At 44.7% G+C, this 18,750-nt stretch overlaps 1 protein-coding gene across 8 annotated transcripts in view; it reads left to right on the forward strand.

Moving 5' to 3' along the window:
• Window positions 1-12,055, forward strand: part of SPATS1 (spermatogenesis associated serine rich 1) — a 65,146-nt gene extending 53,091 nt beyond the window's left edge. For 6 of the 8 annotated variants that reach the window (XM_071219685.1, XM_071219686.1, XM_053913774.2 and 3 more), the window contains 4 exons: window positions 909-1,070; window positions 8,426-8,546; window positions 9,145-9,207; window positions 11,253-12,055. In XM_071219685.1, the coding sequence (XP_071075786.1) occupies window positions 909-1,070; window positions 8,426-8,546; window positions 9,145-9,207; window positions 11,253-11,427 (521 nt within the window). In that variant the 3' untranslated portion in view covers window positions 11,428-12,055. Of the gene's footprint in view, window positions 1-908; window positions 1,071-8,425; window positions 8,547-9,144; window positions 9,208-10,662; window positions 10,779-11,252 lie in introns of all 8 variants that reach the window. The other 2 variants (XM_053913772.2, XM_071219687.1) reach the window with 1 other exon arrangement.
• The last annotated feature ends 6,695 nt before the right edge of the window (window positions 12,056-18,750 follow it).

Here is an 18,750-nt window from a genome sequence, read left to right on the forward strand (position 1 = left end):
GATGGGTTGTAGTATTCGGCCATGTTTCCACTAGCGGAAAATGGTACACAAACTATTTTCACACACCGTAAGTAGATCCTGGACCTCTTTCGGTGTCAATTCATACAGATCTACGTGGCCAGTAGAAACCTACCCATTTCACACAGAAGGAGACTGAGGCTGGGGCGGTTCAGCGACTGATAAAAGTACACAAGCTAGGACGTGGAGTGATGGGGTTGTAACCACACTTGCCTGCCTCCGAAGCCTACGTTCTTTCTTAGCCACCGCAGACCCCAAGTGGTTTTCAAGCAACCACACAGCTATTAGTGGATCTTTTATTGTTTAAAATCACTTTAGCAGTGTTATAGGAAAAGGACAGAATGAGGAGACAAGGATGCCGAGGGGTCCAGTAACTTGCCCCAGGCCCCAGCACGTCCTTTCTTGTTCACCTCAATCACGTGTGAACACATTCTGTGTCGCTGTAGTGTGTGCGTGTGCCATTGTTGCTGCCAACACCTGCTCCATCCAGTTACACCACCACGGTTGGCCCCACCCTTCCCTGGTTGACGGGAATTCTCTTCTTCCTACCCACTTGTCAGAGTGACGGATGGATCACAGGTGCTTGTAAAACTGTCTTTGAGCTTCCCGACCCGTACATTACTTCCAACCATAAAATTTTCTTTATTTTTGGAGGAGGATAAAAAGGAGAAAGAAAAGAGGCCTCTTCAATAGCTTTCTCCCCACTTCCCTTCCTGTGGTGTCTAGCCCCACAGAGACTAACACTGTGCTGGTGGAGAGCCAGGGAATTGTACACATTGACAAAGATTGTACAGCCAGAGAGTGCCTAGGAGTTTCCGCAACCTTTTGGCGTCCCGTTGCATTATGAAGCTGGGAGCGCTGCTAATGGGAAGATTTCTGATGTCTTGCAGAAGATGGGCAGCGTCCTGAGTGGACCTTCTACCCAAGGTTTAGCAACAGCATCCACACCTACCATGTTGGAAAGCAGTGCTTCTTTAAGGGGGTCTTCCTCGGCAACAAGAGGTCTCTAGCGGAGAGGACGGTGGACAAGTGCCTTGGGAGGAAGAAATATGGTAATGTTTTCCTCCTGGCCCCTGACCGTGCAATGCCTGCAAATACCCCTGAGTCGTGACTCCACAGCCCCAGCATTCCGCGGTGGGGGGCTGCCCTGTGGGGTCACCGTGTCAGCCTCGTGCAGCCAGGAGGATCGGAAAATGAAGGTGATGGTTGGCAGGCTGCACTTTTGGGCAGAGAACTCACAGCATACGCTGCTCCACATTTTCGTTTTTCTCTGAATTTCATGAAATGCTAATGTGACATTTAAGTCATCAGATAAGTTCTCTCAGATTCTTATTAATAGAAACCTTCATTGAAGTTTGAAGAAAATCATTTATGTTTCAGTTAGAGGCTGCCTGTCATATGCATTTAAATTGTACTTTATATTCTTTACAAGGAAAACATCCCATAAACCTTAGCCTAAGTGTACATTGTTATTTCTTAGCTTATTTAGTGAAAGGTAATTGACACGAGCTTTTATATCTACCTACCTACCTACCTATTTACCTATCTATTCGACTCCTTGGTTTGTAACTTGGTGAGTTCTCTGTCTCAGCCTATCCATAATTTATTGAAGACCTAAAGGTTGCTAAGTACACAGACCGTTTATGGCACCATCTTCTATAGAAATACACGCGTAGGAGGCAGCCACTGCTTCAGGAACAAATAGAATTGCTGTAGCAGGAATACAAAGGGAAAAAAATAGAAAGTTCTCACTTTTTAGTTTTAAAATAGGCTTTTAAACTCATATCAGTGACAAATTGTTTTGAAAACTAAGGATTTTGTTTCGATAGAGAATACATGAACAGCCAGTCTAGAGGAAGTAGGAGGGTAGTCACTGATACGCGGACTTTGAGGAGCCCAGCTCCTGGGATCAAAACCTAGTGGGTGATTGGATGTGAATCTAGCTGGGGCTTTTGGCTGGGGGACGAGCTCAAGCCTCAGGGAGGTGGCATCTGCCGTGACTCTGAGCTGGAGAGTGGTGATAGCTGTGGGCAATGGGTGGGCAGTGGCCAGCCTCACAGTGTCACTTAGCTGGGAGGTGTGGGTGTGGAGGAATAGCTGCATTTCTGTGCCCTGTGGAGGCTGGGGAGGTTGGGGCAGAGACAAACAGTGAGAGAAAGAGAGAGCAAGCCAGGAGAGCCGCCCCGGACTCACACTGGACTGCCGTGGTGTGATGCACTGTGGGTCATCGAGCCAGGGGTCTATGAGGATAAATTTATGCTTCACCTGAGGCATGTGGAGGGGGATGGCTTCCTGAGGCTCAGACTGGATGCCAACAGTTTTTAGCAGACAACAGAAATAGATGCCACCTCCCAGGGAATAGCAGAGATAAGGCAAGCAGAAGATGCCACTGTGGTTTGCAGACAGTAACTCAGGCCCCAAAGCCTTCCCCTAAAGCCCTGACGTCATGTAAGTCTGCTGTGCACACCACTGCTTCCCACTCCCAACTGAGATGCAGCCACAGGGTGGAACAGGAAGGATTTATTTAACTGGTTTAAATCTTTAACAACTGGGAAAAAGCAAGAAGGAACTAAGTTTAGCTGTATATTACTTACGAATGCTCTTGGCCACGAGTAAGAGAAAAACTAAATTATCAGAGACTTAAATCATAAGATACCTATTATGCACCTAGTAAGCCTTGAAACCTAGGCAGCCTGTGTGGTCTGGTTGCCCAGTAATGTCATCAAAGGAAAGGGCTCATTCAGTCTGTAGGCGCTATCATTGTCAGTGGTGTTGGATTTTTGTCTTATCGAAACCCTTACAATTCGTGGTCACAAGGTAATGCTGCAGTTCCAAGCATCACTTTTCTATCTGTAGGACCCGGAAAAGAGGAAACCCTCTTGTTGCCTTCCCCTTTCAGAAGGAGGAAAGAGTTTTACCGAATGGTCCTTAGGAGACTTTCTTCCACTCATTTCTCACTGACCAGAACTGGGCTAATGACAAGTGTGCATCAGAAGTGAATGGGATTATGCGCTGGCCGGGTTGCTCCATAGGCTGGAGTGTCCTCCCATACACCAAAAGTTTGCGGGGTCCATCCCTGGTCCAGGTGCATGTGGGAGGCCGCTGATTGATGCTTCCCTCTCACATTGATATTTCTCTCTCCCTCTCCCCCTCTCTCAAAATCAGCAAACATATCCTTGGATGGGAAGTAAAAGCCCAAAAGTGAGTGGGATTATCGTGATGGTCCAAGTCCTAACCCTAACTCATCAATTCCTTTTAACTCAGCGGTGAACATCATCCCATAGTTTGTGATTCTCTCTTTTCCTTCTTCCCTTCCTTCCTTCCTTCTTTCCTTCTTTCCTTCCTTCCTTCCTTCCTCCCACCCTCCCTTCCTGCCTTCCTTCCTTCCTTCCCTCCTTCCTTCCTTCCTTTTACATTTTTAAAAATAAGTACTGAGGCATCTTTATTGACTATATAGAATAAAAGTTCACACTTATATGCTTCTCACTCTATTTAAGAAATGGTATATTATCTTTCTATCTGAAGCCTCCAATAGGCCCCTCCCAAAATACAACACCTCTCCTCCCCCTACTCCAGCGATAACCCCTCTTTCCACTGTTTATTAAAAAGAAAGTCTTTTTAGTAAGGACATTTTCAAACATGTGCCAAAGTAGAGAGAAGAGCATAGCGCAACCAGATGTACCCATCACTCAGCTTCAACAGCGATCAACACGTGACTAGTCTTGTGTCATTTTACCCTCTGCCCCAGGGGCTGTTTCAAAGCAAGTTTCAGACGTCACAGTTTCATCTGTAAATATCAGTTCGTCCCTCCAGCCGATAAGGGTTATTTTTATTAACATGACCATGATGCCTTTAATATTCAGTCAGTGTTCAAATATCCAACTGCTTCACAAATGCTCATTCAAAATATTTATAATTTGTTGGAATTAAGGTCTAAATAAGGTCCACACTTAGCAATTCGTTGAAAAGTCCCTTCAGTCTCTTTTAATATATAGGTTCTCACCCCCTTTTTCCCTTGAAGTTTATTTGGTGAGAAACTAGGTTATTTGTCCATAGGCTAGAGTTTGCCACAGTCGGGATTTAGCTGATTACATTCCTGGATACCATGTAACAGGTTCCTTCGTCCTGTGTATTTCTTATAAACCGATACTTGATTCGTCTTAGGCGATGACTTCTTCTTAGGTGATGTCGTGCAATGACTTCCTTAAACATCAAGTACAGTGGTCTTTTCCCACTTCTTTTCTTTCTTGATTTTCTGTAGCACCTATTATTATTAAGCTTGACAGTGAACACTTATTGGCTTGTGAAATTCTCTCCTCTCTCATTATTTTCTTTTTAAAAAAATCTTAAAATTTTTTTCAGTTGACGTTCAATATTATATTAGTTTCAGGTGTACAACATAGTGACTAGACATTTATATAATTTATGAAGTGATTCCCCCAACAAGTCTAGTCCCCATGTGGCACCATGCATAGTTATGACAATATTACTGACCATATTCCCTATGCTGTACTTTACATCCCCAGGACTGTTTTGTAACTGCCAACTTGTATTTCTTAATACCTTCACCCTTTTCTCCCAGCCTCCTAGCCTTCTTCCCATCTGGCAACCATCAGTTTGTTCTCTGTATTTAACTCTCATTAATTCTTGAACAAGATGGAGAGGCAGCTTCAGGGACTGCCATTCTGAACTGGAATCAATACATTATGGAAAAACATATATTTAATTAATAGTTGACTCCCAGCAGCTATGATCAGGCTGTGAGTGGAGTACTCTAAAGGCTTGATTTGTCATAGGTGCAAGAACAAAATGTTCTCTGTGACTATAGGTTATAGGGAAGTAGACCTGAAAAAATATTTTTTCTCTCGTATAGGTCTTCCTACAGGAGAGCATACGGTAGTAGTAAGAATGGGATGGGTTCTGCTGCAGTAACAAGCCACCTCTGAAATCGCAGCAGCTTAGCCAAAGTTTACTTCTTCCTCTTGTAAAGTCCACCGACTCCAGCGGCTCTCCAGGGCAGCTCCCTTCTAAGCAGTGACTCAAGGGTCTCTTTTGCTTTCACCCTGTGACTTCTCCATCTCAACATGTGGCTCCCAAGGCTGCCATAGCCGGAGAAAGAGAAAGTGCTGAGGGTCACATGTCAGCTCTTAAATACTTCTTTCTGGATGTGGCCACCTCATCTCTGCTCACAGCCTGTTGGTTAGGATGTGGCTCTACCTGACTGCATCGGGGTGGAGAGACTTGGGACAGAATATGCTATTTTGGTGAACAGTTTGCTCCTTCATGCGTTTCTTTGATTTTAATGGGTATGTCCCATTTTCTACCTCCTGAATGTCTTCATGGCTAGGAGATTGGATGGTGCATCCAAAAGCGTAAACAGGAAGGATGTGTTATGAATCTGTCAGCTTTTGATATACAGTGGCCAGCGCTTAGGGCTGATGCCTGTTTTTGTGGAATATTCAGACATTAAACCAAAGTCCCACATTATACCTCATAGCTTAAACATGCATGTTATCTCAGCGGTGTTGTCCGGGAGGTTTTCCCTAAAGGCAACACGTTCTACTTGGACACCAGCCATTCGTTCTTCTCTACTTGCAGGGTCCTAGGCGTTGTCCTCTGACCACTTGTGTGACGAGCAGCTGGAGAGTTTACGAGAAGTGCCGGTTCTGGGAACCACTCCAGACGTTCTGAGACAGAATTCCTTAGGTTGGGGCCTGGGAAGCTGCATGGTTAACATGCTCCCTAGAGGATTCTGAGCTATGCTGAAATTTAGGACTACTGTTCTGTAGTGTATGGCATTTACCACCTAGTGTAATAGTATTTAATCTCCTTATATACGTGTCTTATCTCCCCGTCTAGATAAGATTCCCCAGGAAAAGATTCCCAGGGGTGTCCAGCCTTTCGGTGTCTCTGGGCCACACTGGAGGAAGCATTCGCTTGGGCCACACATTACATACACAAATACTAATGAAAACTGATGAGCAAAATATGGTCTGTGCATAATTTTCATGATATCTGCCACCCCAGATAAGCGAAAAAGTCCCGACATAAAAACCCTAATTACGCAGCAGCCTTTTCGATGATCTTTTAAAATCGTGGAGCAGGTCCCAAGTTTGTGATTGCCAATATAGAAAATGTACGTGTCTAAGTAGTAAAACTTAGTGTAAAACTTAGTGAGAAAACTAAGTAATATTTTAAGTAAATTTACAATTTTGTGTTGAGCCGCATTGCCAGCCATCCTGGGCTGCCTGCAGCCCGCGGGCCATGGGTCAGCCAGCCCTGGTTTATGCCCTCAACAGATGGCACTTGTATGTTCCAGATTGAAAAGCAATTTTGGAATGGGGGTGGTAGTAGCCTACTCCTGATTTCAAATACTAATTCAGAACGTTACTTGAGTGCTGATTACTGGTCCAGATTATTCTAACTGATATTCTAATTAATTGGTCCAGATTATTCATGATAACTCTGCAAAGTAGACATTGGACATAAACAGTTTAAACAGTTTACAAACAAGGCTTAGAGGAGTTAAATAGCAAAAGAGCACAGAACTAGAAACTGCAGAACTGAATTTGTACTCGGGCACGACCACCTCCAAAGTCCTAGCCCTTCTCCCCACCTCTTGCTGTCGCCTGACCTTTACTTGCCAGTGCCCTTGATGGGAGTCAAGAGACAGGGTCACTCCACTCTCCTTGCTTGGAATCCTCCACACTCATACCTGGCAGGCACTCCATCCGTGGAGGTAGGTGATGCTATTTCATTATACTTCAGAGCTGATAAAAAGTTCAGGTGGAGAGTCTTAGCAATGGAAAAGGCTTTTGAAAGAAAATGGTTAAAAAAATAAGTTCTCCAGTGCTTCCACCTATTGTGAGATAGCGTCTCTGAGTTAGCTAGAGGAAAATAGCTTATCAAAAACCTTCCCTAGCCCTCCTCTTGACTTGCCTCATGGGTACAATTGAATTGAGTGATAGCAAAACAAACATCTAAGAAGAAAACAGTGATGCCTGCTCACTGGGTGTGTGGGCTAAGATGGAGGACATGCCTCCAGCCACGCATCCCTGCTTCTAATTGTCACCACTCAGAAACTTTATTCTTTTTTAGTCTGGTCACCCCTCTCCTCCCTTCCTTGCCCCTCCCCTCCCCTCCCCTTCTTTTGACTCAGACTGGCCTCACCCAGCACCCTGACTCACCCACCTCCCTCTCCCTGGCTTCATCACTAAGCCCTCAGGACATTGAAGCTCTGGTCAGCATCCTGTGGTCTTAGGTCCTGGGTCTATTGATTAGAGAGACAGAGCTTTCAATCAAACTAAAGATAATATCTTGGCCTCAGTTTTGTTTTGCTCCATGTCCAGAAAAGCAGAACGATTCCACCAAACAAATCCTTGCAAACTCAGAAAGAAGAACTGCACGGCTGACATCAGGATCAGAGGCAATGATCAATTACCCCCTACCCTAGCAACCACCAATCTGTAGAGACCACGATCCTAACTCCTTTACCCACCATGATTAATGATTTTTTCCCTGTATAATCCATTCCCTGGAAGCCGGGCAGGGAGCTGGGTCTTTGAGCATTAGCTCACTTGTGACTCTGGGCGTGGTACCGTCTCCTCAGTAAATCCTTACTTTCTTGGCTGCAAACTTCTGTGTGTGTCGTATTGCGCTTTGATGAGAACAGGCAAACGGACCCGTTCAGTCCATAACGTGATCCCAAGGCTGGTTAGTTTTGCAGTCCAGGCTTGTTCTCTTAGGAGGGGCATCTGGTGTCAGATGTGTGGGTTTCAATGACTGTCTCGTACCAGCTGCTTCCTTTCAAGCTTTAAGCGATTACTTGTTTGTTACTGGTCCCCAGTTGGGTGTCGGAGCAGCTGCTGAATCAGCATTGTGTGCTCTGCAGCGGTGACTCTCTCCCGGCTCCTCTTCACCAGGAAGGCCGCCTGCTGCCGCTGCACTGCCCCAGTCCTTGAAGCAGAAGGAGGAGAGGCCTCTCATGAGCTGATCTCCTCCTGAGAACCAGAGAGGCAGAGCTTTAATGACAGTAGCTTCTAGAACTTCATAGGACTCAGGGATTCAAAGAGCGCGATGCTCAGGGATGAAAAGATTTACATCAGAGTGTTTGCTCGTTGTTGCAGCGATACCTCTGATTCATCACTCATTTAATCCACACCTCCGGTATTCTTCTTCCCCGGTATGGTAATCAGAACAACACCTCTTAGAAAATGTCCCAGACATGGCTCACTTTTATCTTCTTCTCCTCAAGGTAAGACAATTATAACCAGGTACAGATAGCTATCTATCTGTACCTCATAATAAAGCCCTAACTTATCTTATTTCCATTGTCATGCCAACACTTACAGCAAATCTATGGATATCTTTACCCATTTTTGTGATTTTTACAAACCATCTCTCACAGATATTGACCCCAGGAATGGCATCCCGAAGTTAACTCCAGGAGATAATCTATATATGTACCCAGAACAGAGTAAAGACTTCCACAAAGTGGGGTCAACTCTCCCACCAGTGAACTTTTCACTGTAAGTATATGCTAATACCAGGGTTATTTAAATGTAAAGGAATTGTATCTTTCTCTGCTCTAAGTAAATCATATTTTATAAGGGGTAGATCTCAACAGAATCTGGTTGGTGAGAATTCCTGAAAACGTCCATGTTTACTTTGTTAGTGTATGCATCCATATGAGTGTTTAAAATTATACGCAGGACCTTTACTACAAAAAAGTGGTTGTTAATTTTATTTCTATCGTTCTTACCACAAAGCTGAAGACTTCAAGTTTCATGCTGGGCCAGCTTGTTGGCTAGTGACTGCCAGTTGGGTTCGTTTACACTTGGAACTAAACTCAGACCAAAGCGATTGAGGAGAAAGGGAGGGTCATCAAATTAAAAGAAAAATAGTTGATGCATTACATTAAAAATACTAATTAAAAAAATTAAGCATGCTTGACTTAATGATGTTCACTAAAAATGATAAAGCTAATGAGAGTTACGGCCCTTAGAGTTTTGAAGCCCATGCATGACAATCAAAACAGAAAACAAGACATTTTATTGAACACAATGATGTATCGATCTCTTTGCCGTAGCAGAAAGGCAACTTTATGATCACCTTTTCTGTTTTCAGAGTGCCGTATGAAAAGAAGTTTGATACATTTATTCCGCTTGAGCCTCTTCCACAAGTTCCCAAGTGAGTGTTCTCGTCATGTTGTTTATTATCCTATCTTTATGAAAATACCGATTATTTATTATTTTCTCCTGTGGAGGAACTCACAGACAACCCCCCCCAGCCCCCGCCCCACAGGGACATTTTGAATCCTGGCAGGTGGCTGGGCAGTTTGTATGAGGGTTTTTGGTGAGACGCTTGGGGGCAGGCGCCTGTCGAGCCCAGCGGCTGGGCGGCTCAGAAGATACAGGTGACAGACTAGCAGATGCCCTGTGGTATGTCAGGTGTGCACTGTCTGGGGGCGGGTTATGTGGAGCTGAAAGACAAGGCCCCTGATTTCTGAAACAAGAGTTTGTTGGCAAAGAAAGACACGTGCTTAAGTGAGTGCAGCCAGTGAGGATGGTTAGAGTTTGAAAAGGCAGAGAGAGAGACATGGGAGTGTTCTGTATTTGGAGGAAGTATTGTTCCTCTGATCTCATATTTTCCCTTAGTTCCACTCTGAACTCTACTTATTCACCCAAGTAAGGTTCTAACCTAGGAAAAGATATGCGTCAATGTATCGTTCTTTGTCCTGCTATTTTTATTTGGACTTCTCCTATTGGTTTGTATTTAATGATGCCCTTGAAGTATGACCTTGACTCCCACCTATTGTCTATATGTTAAGCCTCCTCTTCCTCCTTGCAAGTCTCCCTGCCCTCAGCAGGTTTATCAGGGCTTTTGCTCAATCACGGTGCATTTCTGCTTTAAAGAGTGGAAGTTCTAGCTGCCAAAACATAACATTTTTCATCTCCCTGCTTTGACTCATCCCAGCAGTCACGCTGCCTGATATCTTCTGCACACATGGCGCAGCCCGGCATATGCCGTTTGAAATCTCAGCAGGCCCGGGAGGACCCTGGGGTCTGCATTAGCTGAGGTCCCAGCAGAAAACAGAAGGTGTACTCAGCTGGGATCCTGAAGGCATTTCAATGCAGGAACTGCTTACAGATGTGTGAGCAGGTTGAGAGAACTCACATGGGAGGGTGAAGCAGCCAGGGGCTTCCGACAGTGGGAAGCTCTTCCTAGTCCTAGGTCTGAACAGCATGAGGAGGGATCAGAGTCCGCAGAGCAGTGGGAGACGGAGGTTGTGGCCGTGGAGAATGCAGCCCTGCCAGAACTGGGGTACCTCAGGAGACAGGGCAGGAACTAGGTAGAAATGTCCCAAGCCCACTCTTCTCACCTTCTGGGTTCCTGCTGGTGTCTCTCATTCACCCAGCCCAGCGCACAGCGGGGCAGGGAGGTGCCAGGGTGATGACAGCTGCAGGGGCAGCTTCCTGGACAGAAAAGGGCAGGAAAAAGACCTGGGTCTGGGCAGGGGCAGGTGGTGAACAATGAACATGGAGTTTTATTTTGACACCTATCCAAATCGGAGGCCTTCTTACTGAGCATGTTTATAAGTGTTGCATCAGACGAACGCAAACTCAGGGTAGTGTGTTCCTACAGCTTGCCTTTCTGGGTAAAGCAGAAGGCCGACGTGCTGAAGAATGAGATAAGAGAAGTCGAGGAACTTGACAATTGGCAGCCAGCGATCCCTTTGATACACAGTTTGTTCTCCACTGGTAGGTTAAACACCTTCAAAGAATAGCAGAGAAACTGGAGGCAAGCCGAGAACAGCAGGCTTTTGAGAGGCTTCCCCATGGAGAGGAGAAAAGGCAGAGCCTCTTCCGGGGCAGGTGGTGTCTTTAGCCCCAGGTGGTCCCTTGGGCAGGCGTTGTGACTGCACTTGGTGGGTTGAGTGGTTGGTTTTTGTTTTTAAAGATTATTTATTTATTTACTTATTTATTTTTAGAGAGAGGGGAAGGGAGGGGGGAAGAAAGGGAGAGAAATACCAGTGTGTGAGAGAAGCATTGACCGTCTGACCGTTTGCCTCTCACACACACCCCGACTGGGGCCGGGCGCACCACCTGGCAGGGATGTGCCCTGACCTGACCCAGAACCGAACGATGCTCAACCAAGTGAGCCATGCCAGTCAGGACGAGAACGCTTTGTCTTTTAAGGGAACACAACCTTTAATGCCATGCCTCTATCCACAGGTGCTTTGGACTTCCCAAGACAACCCTGAGCAGAAACAGGCCCACGGAGCATGCGCCAGGCACTCTGGGGAGCCTCTTTCAGTTGGCTGCTTCTGTCGTCGTGCCTGCTCTCAATCAAATGCTTGACTTTGATGAGGGATCCCTGTGCTTTGCTTTTTTTAACTTGATATTTTGAAAACTTTCAAGCTTGCAGGAAAATTATGGGAATTGTACAATGAACGAATACCTACACATCCTTCACCCAGGTTCTATGGTTGTTAACATCTGCCCAAGTTTGTGTGCGCGCTCCCTCTCATAGTATCGCTGTTATTATTTTGCTCAATTATTCAAGAGTGAATGGCAGGCATCATAGCCCTTGCTCCTACATACCTATGAACTTCAGTGTGTATCTCCTAAAGTCAGGGATGTTCTCCAACAATCACAATGCAAAAATCAAATTCAGAGAATTTAACATTGATACGTTACCCCCACTATACAGTCCACATTCAGTTTTATTCAGTTAAATTTAATTTTCTAAGGATGCACTCACATCAATGGTAAAATGCAGACATTTGAGCTTTCATTAACTTTCATAAGATTATTTTCATTTCATTAATGCCTTTTGAGATTTTTCTCTACTATTCACTTGATACATGTTGGAAAAATGTGCAGGCTGGCTCTCCACCAGGTAATTGATGCCAGTGCCTGGTAGCTCCATTCCCCGTTTCCGTACTGTCTGTCCACACAGCCGAGCAGAGTGACAGCTCAGGGAGCGCCAGCCAGGAATCCTAGGGTGTCTCATCAATCAGGCAAGAAGCAAACATTTGGAGGAAAAGGTGGGCACAAAGCCACCCTTGTACAGTCAGGCTGTGACTCTCAGCAGTCAAACTGACGACTCAGCATTTTCACAGCCAATCTCCTTCTCCACTAAGCAGACCCCATTGGTTGGCTAATGAGGGGTGCATATCTGGCTGCCCCAAAATCTTAGAGTGGAAAGAGAGAATTGCGGCCTGTGCTGAGACTCAAAATGCCCAAGACATGAGACGTGATTTCTTTTCCTGTCAAAACATTGTCTTTAGACACAGCCAAATTGAATGAAGCACATCCATGGTCTCTTTGTACCTTTAGATGAACTAGTAGAGAACGCGTGGCTGCCGCCAGCTACTGTGCCCAACCAGTCCTCAGCTCAGCATCAGCATTCCTCTGTGCCAATCCTCTTACCCTGGGACACAAGGCCGCCCCGCTACCCAACAAAATCCAGGGAAGAAAATAAAACCAAATAAGTTAGAAACGGAAAGAAGAGGTTGCTAACAGATTATTACAAATACATTAACTTCTGAAAAAAAATTTGTGTGCCTGTCTTACTTAAAATATAAAAATGCCAGCTGCAACCACCTGTGTGAGTGGGTATTGGGGAACACAGCGTAGAGGTTCCAAGGTTCCGCAGAGGTTTCCAGATGGGATTGCCCAGGTGGGAGCTGCTGGAGGGAAAGCATCCTACACAGTAAAGGTTACGAAAACAACCAACCAGTTTCACAAGATTTGTAGTTGTCTTTAGGTTTCAAAGAGGTCTGTATAAATCCTGGATGCTGCTCTAGGCCTGAGTAGATACGATTTAAAAAAATTATTAAACGAAAGTTTCAGGGCCACATTCCATCCCCTGGAAATCAGGACACCTTTAACTGGATTTGGGGTTCTCAGTGGCCTTATTCCGTGGCACTCCCAAGGGCCGGCAGGTGAAGAGTTCCATCACTACTTTCAGGTCCTATGTGCACACACGTGTGCTTTGAGGAGACTAAGGCATCGGTGTCCAACCTGCGGCCTGCGGGCCACACGCGGCCGAGAATGCCTATGAATGTGGCCCAACACAAAATTGTTCATTTAATTAAAACATGATGAAATTTTTTTGTGATTACGCGTCACAATGTATTTAATGTGTGGCCCAAGACAACTCTTCTTCCAGGGTAGCCCAGAGATGCCAAAAGGCTGGGCACGTCTGGAAGGAGGCGGCCAAATGTGAAGAATGTGTGTCTCAGCCCTTCCAGCCCTCCCTTCAGGTGCAAAGAGGCCGCCCTCCCAGACAGGAAGGGCCTCTTCATCTCCCTTTAGGTTCTTTGGTAAATAAAAATGTGTGTGCACAGGTGTGTGTGTGTGTGTGTGCTCATTCCTTACTTTCAATAACAAGTTGGCAGGTTTAATAAGAACAACTTGTATATGACATTGACCAGTAACCTTATTAGAGTACCGGCTTGCACTGCACATGAGGTGTTCTCATTTCAGATCCTGGGAAGAATGAAAAGTGGCCTCTGTGGACTGTGGGAAAAATTGCTACACAGCTGGTGGCACTAAAGTCCACGTGAGCTAAAGGAAGACAGGTCCGAGGCTGTTTCTACAGTCTCTGCACTCTCAAGTTATCAAAATATTAAGATATTAGGGTTTTACATTCTTAAAATTCCAGAGATGATTTAGGAATATTTTGTACGATTCCATTGTGTACATTTCTAGTTTGAGGTGTTCCTTTTGGTTAGAGTGTTTCCTTTTGTTCTTAGGCATTTGGTCCTCAAAAGTGAGGCAGGTAAACGCCTTGTTTATAGGCTTTGGCTTGGTGAAGTGTTTTAGCCTTGGATCTCTCCAAGATCATGGCAGTGGACTAGCGACGCTTTTCTTTCCTGGCCGGAAAGTCGGGAGCGGGGAATACCTTGGCAATGTGCCAGACATGGGACGGTGCACCTTTTAGGGGGGTACTGGCCAAGTTCCCAATAGGCTCTGGGAAAGGATGGGGAGCCTCCTTGAGATGTTGGGAAAGTAGGAGGTGTTACAGCCTGAACCACCCTGGGCGGTGGGTTGGGGCACTACTGACTTCAGGAGCCAACTCCTGGACCTTATAAGAAATACATCCGTGCCAAGGAGACATTTCTTGTGCATGGAGGGTCTCAGCCTCATATCAAATATCATGTATCAAATATCAACCTCATGTATCCCAATGACTTGTCTTCTGAGGAAATGCATCTGCCTTCGCCAAATATGGAGAGGGCGTGGGGTCAGCTTCTTGTGGTGATTGTGTTAGTATGTGATCATCCGGCTAGAAATGTGTTCTTTTGGGTGCAGAAACTGGGGTTCTCTTACAAAGGGAGGACAGAATGGATGAAGGAGGCATAGTTATACTAAAAATTATTGTTTATCTGAAATGCAAATTTAACTGGGAGGTCTGTATTTTTATTTGCTAAATCTGGCAACTTACCGCAGCGGTGGCACAAGGAGAGGGATTTGATGGCTAACTAAAAGGTAAAAATGGTGAGATTCTGGGATGGCTTGGATATGGGTGGGGGGATGTATGGGAGAAGAAGTGGCGACAAGGCCGATGGTGCTGTTGCCAGGGCAACATGTGGTATCTTTATACACCTAGAGAAAGATGCAGTCTGTGTGGACACAGTCCTGTGGATATACCACTTGGTGAGCAGTGTGCAGGCTAGATTTCAACCCATTTGTGCCTTGTGTAGTGAACAATTTACACAACCGTACACAGCAGCCTGGTGCTGTTCACTGGATTAAGGAATGCTGTGTAGATTTCCGGAGGGGGGGCGGGTTCAATTTTGAGAAGTTGAAACTGAAGAACCTGTGACACACGCAGGTAGAACTGCCCAGGATGTAGTTGGGCATCTGGTATACGCATTTGAACAAATCTCTTCTGAGAAGTGTAAATCCCGAGCCTGTGCCAGTGGATGCGGGTCTAGAGGTAAATGACCTGCCGGAAATACAAACCCCAAACTGAGAAACGAGCTCAAAAAGCTCTCGAACTTTTGGGGAAAAGAAAATTGTGAGAAAAAGCAAATTCTCTTTGGGAACACTTCGCCACCTCAGGGCACAGAGGACTCCCTGGAAATGACACCCAGGAAGATGAGCTTCTGAGAAAAAAAATGACAAACTACAACAGGACCCACCACAAGGAAGCCTCAATAGGTGAACCTCAAGCCAATTAACACGATTAACCATGGTGTGCAGTATGATATGAGCTACCAGCATTTGGGATGCATGCAATTCAATTTTGTAGTAACTCAACACCCAGACGTTAATTCCTCCCCCTACTCGCTGAGGAATTTCTGATGGGAGGGAGGGGCTGTGGGTGGCCGTCTGCTGGATGGGGTGGGGCTAGAAGACTCGTTTTGAATTGTATTCAAAGCAGCACAATGTTTCCACTTCAATTCCATGTATTTATTTGGAGGGAGGGAATGAAGATTATTGGAGCGGCTAACCCCAGCCCTTAACCATGCCTATCGTTGTCATATGCTTTTGACTCTAATTTTAGCCCTTTCCTGGACAGTGTCTTGATGGCAAAAAAAAAAACCAAAAACCAAAACAAAACAAAAACCCTGGATGAAAAAGAAACTAGAATTTTGATTGTTTTCTCTGCTAAGCCAAGTTAGCTCAGGCAGAACCAGCTCTCCAGAAAGGGATGAGGGGTGAGGAACTGGGGGATAATGCAACCTACAAAGTCCAAGAAGTATCCCTACCAGATAAGATAACAGATAAAGAATCCGGAGAAAGGCTTCCTGAAGTGGTAGAGGATGCTTGCTTGTTGCCGGCAGATTACAATGGCAGATTGGTGGCTGAAATAGATGACAGGAAGCAGCTCATTCCAGTGCTGGCAGATTTTCTTCATTGTCAAAGGAAGCCCTTGCAGAGAAAGAGCATAAATTGGAAGAACACAGCGCAAGTTAGCCAGAGTTTCCCTGTGCACAGAGAACTCAGGTCCCGATCCAGAGCCTGCCAGACTTATCTCGATTGCCCAGTGTGCCTGGCAGCCACGTGCACCTGCCCTCTGCAGGGGACACCAACAGTGAAGACTGACGACCCGCCTCTTTCCAGGGCCCAGGACTTTGCGGGAGACGGAGACGGGTTACGTGGATAGTTCTGTAGTGTTATTGTTGTGTACTGTTGAGAGCAACACTAACAACAACAATAAAAATGACAAGCAATTTATACAATTGTTTAAAATGTTGGTTTGTTTACTGTTTTATTGGTAAGTTAACACGACTTAGTTTAAACAAAGTGATGGTCTGTGTATTAATAAGCTCACAAATAGTGATTTTTTCAAAAGATCTTTTGTACATTTTTTTGATCCAGGGCCTTGTGAGAAATTCCATGTTTCTATATCTTTATGTATTTGCAAATGCGTTTCTTTATTTTTGTCAGTATCTAACCACGGTATCGTATGTAATTCCTAAAGGGTAAGAGCTAGTCAGGAGTTGGTTGAGACTTGGTTATGGTATAGTTAGGACTTGACTGTAGAAGAGACAAAATGTTTCGACTTAATCTTCACCCATCTCCCTGACCAAAATATCAGTTCTGTGCCTCTCAATGCCTTTGATTCCTCATTCCTTAGAGGCCAGTAATTTAACATAAACATGGGTGTCATTTTTACAGTCAGGTCAGAGGTTAGGGAATGTTTCCACAAGAGCACCGTGGGGGCTCCATTCCAACTGCCAGAGCAGAACAAGAGGAGTGTGAAATAGGGACCCCCTTGATTAAACTGTTTAAAAACAGTTGATTAGATTAATGTGGAATGCTTGGGAAATGTTATAAAGTTTGACATTCTACCAAGAGGTAGACAGCTTTCATTCTGGAACTGATTTCTGTCTGGCACATCAGCCTCCTTTTAACACAAGTGATCCCTTTAACATAAAGCCATCTATGGAATTATGAGAAACAAAATAATGATATTTTCATTGTTCCCATAGCCTTAACTTTAAAAACTATGGTATTTTTAGCTCTAATATCTCCAGGACACAATGTTCATTAGTGTTCAGTAAAGTAGCCTGGAACATTTTTAATGTTTCCTTTAGGCTTTGAATGACTGTATTAGGAGATTAAGCAGTGTTGCACTATAGGGAAGATGTGGTAAATACTTTATTTGTATATTTAGAGTTACCAAAACAATGTACTTTTACCTTTTTTTAACCCTGTGTGTTAGAGCAGTTGCATGCTCTTCTGCTTTCTTCTTTTTAAAAAAAATTTTTTATTGTTATTCAATTACAGTTGTGTGCCTTTTCTCCCCATCCCTCCACCCCACCCCAGCCGAACCTCCCTCCCTCCCCCAATTCTGCTTTCTTCTTAAATCACATTGTTAAGCTATGGATTAGAACTCAGTGACAATTTAGGATAAACATTTTTTATTTATTAAGTATTAGACATTTTTCTTTTCATTGTAAGCAGATTCAAGTTAGTCAATAAAACATCTTTAAATCCCTTCCTCCCAAAATAAGAGTGTCCTGTTCTCAAAACATTATTATTTTGTGACAATTTTCCAACAGGTGTCAATAAGTAGTCTTGTAGAAGGAGCATCTTTTCTAGTTGATACAAAGGTGACATGTGATAGAGGTGGTCCTGAGTGGGACGGAGAAGCCATCATCGAGGGCTCTTGAGAGAGAGGACTGGCTGCGTCAGGCATCTTGCTTACAAATAATAGAAACCCAGTTCCAACTGGCCAACGTCATAAGGTGAGCTAGTCATGAGAACTCAAGGACCGGAATGCATCTAGAACTGGGAAACACACTGGATCCAGGGACACCCACACAGTCAGGATCTACCTCTGCCTCTCTGTACTGTCCTTTCTGCTCCTCTCAATGCATCTGCGTCCTGCTTTCTTTCCCTCTTAGTCTGCCTACTAAAAACATTATGGCAGACGACTCCTGCGTGTCACGTATTACATATTCATAGGCCAGCATAGAGACTGGCCTCTTCCAGGTTCCAGGGTCTAAATTCCTGGGGAGGGGACTTAATTGGTTCAGCTTTGATCAGATCAATCACATGACCACTGAGTGTGAGACCCTGTAACCACAACAACTGAGTGGGTGTTGGGAGTGGAGTGGGCAGAAGTAATGGTAGATCACACGTCCTACACAGGGTTTCTGGGACAACCACTGATCACCTGGGTTCTCTCTTTTTGGGGGCAGTATCAGACACTGTGCTAGGTTTATGATTATTGAATCCTTAGGACAACCCCAGGTACAACCAGATGTTGGTACTATTGTCTCTACAGGTTAGGAAATTTAGGCTTAAATAAGCTATTGCCTTTTCCTGAGTATGCTGTGCACTAAATTACTATTAGTTAAATGCCTAATAAAGTGCTAAATTAATAATTAACAAAGCTCTTTTTTTAAAAGTATTTTATTGAGTATGCTATTCCAGTTGTCCCAATTTTTCCCCTTTTGTCCCTCTCCCCCAGGTACCCCCTTCCCTCCAGCAATCCCCCATCTTAGTTCATGTCCATGGGTCGTACATATAAGTTCTTTGGCTTCTCCATTTCCTATACTATGCTTAACAACCCCCTGTCTATTTGGTACCTACCAATCATGCTTCTTAATCCCTGCACCTTTTCTCCCATCCTCACCCTTCCCTCCTCATAGCAGATAATCCTCCAAATGATCTCCATCCATACCCGTGATTCTATTCCTGTTCTAGTTGCATGCTTTGTTGTTTTTTTTTTTTGATTCAGTTGGCAGTTGTCAGTTCATCATTT

Source organism: Desmodus rotundus, chromosome 11 (assembly GCF_022682495.2).
Source record: "Desmodus rotundus isolate HL8 chromosome 11, HLdesRot8A.1, whole genome shotgun sequence".
Taxonomy (NCBI): Eukaryota; Metazoa; Chordata; class Mammalia; order Chiroptera; family Phyllostomidae; genus Desmodus; species Desmodus rotundus.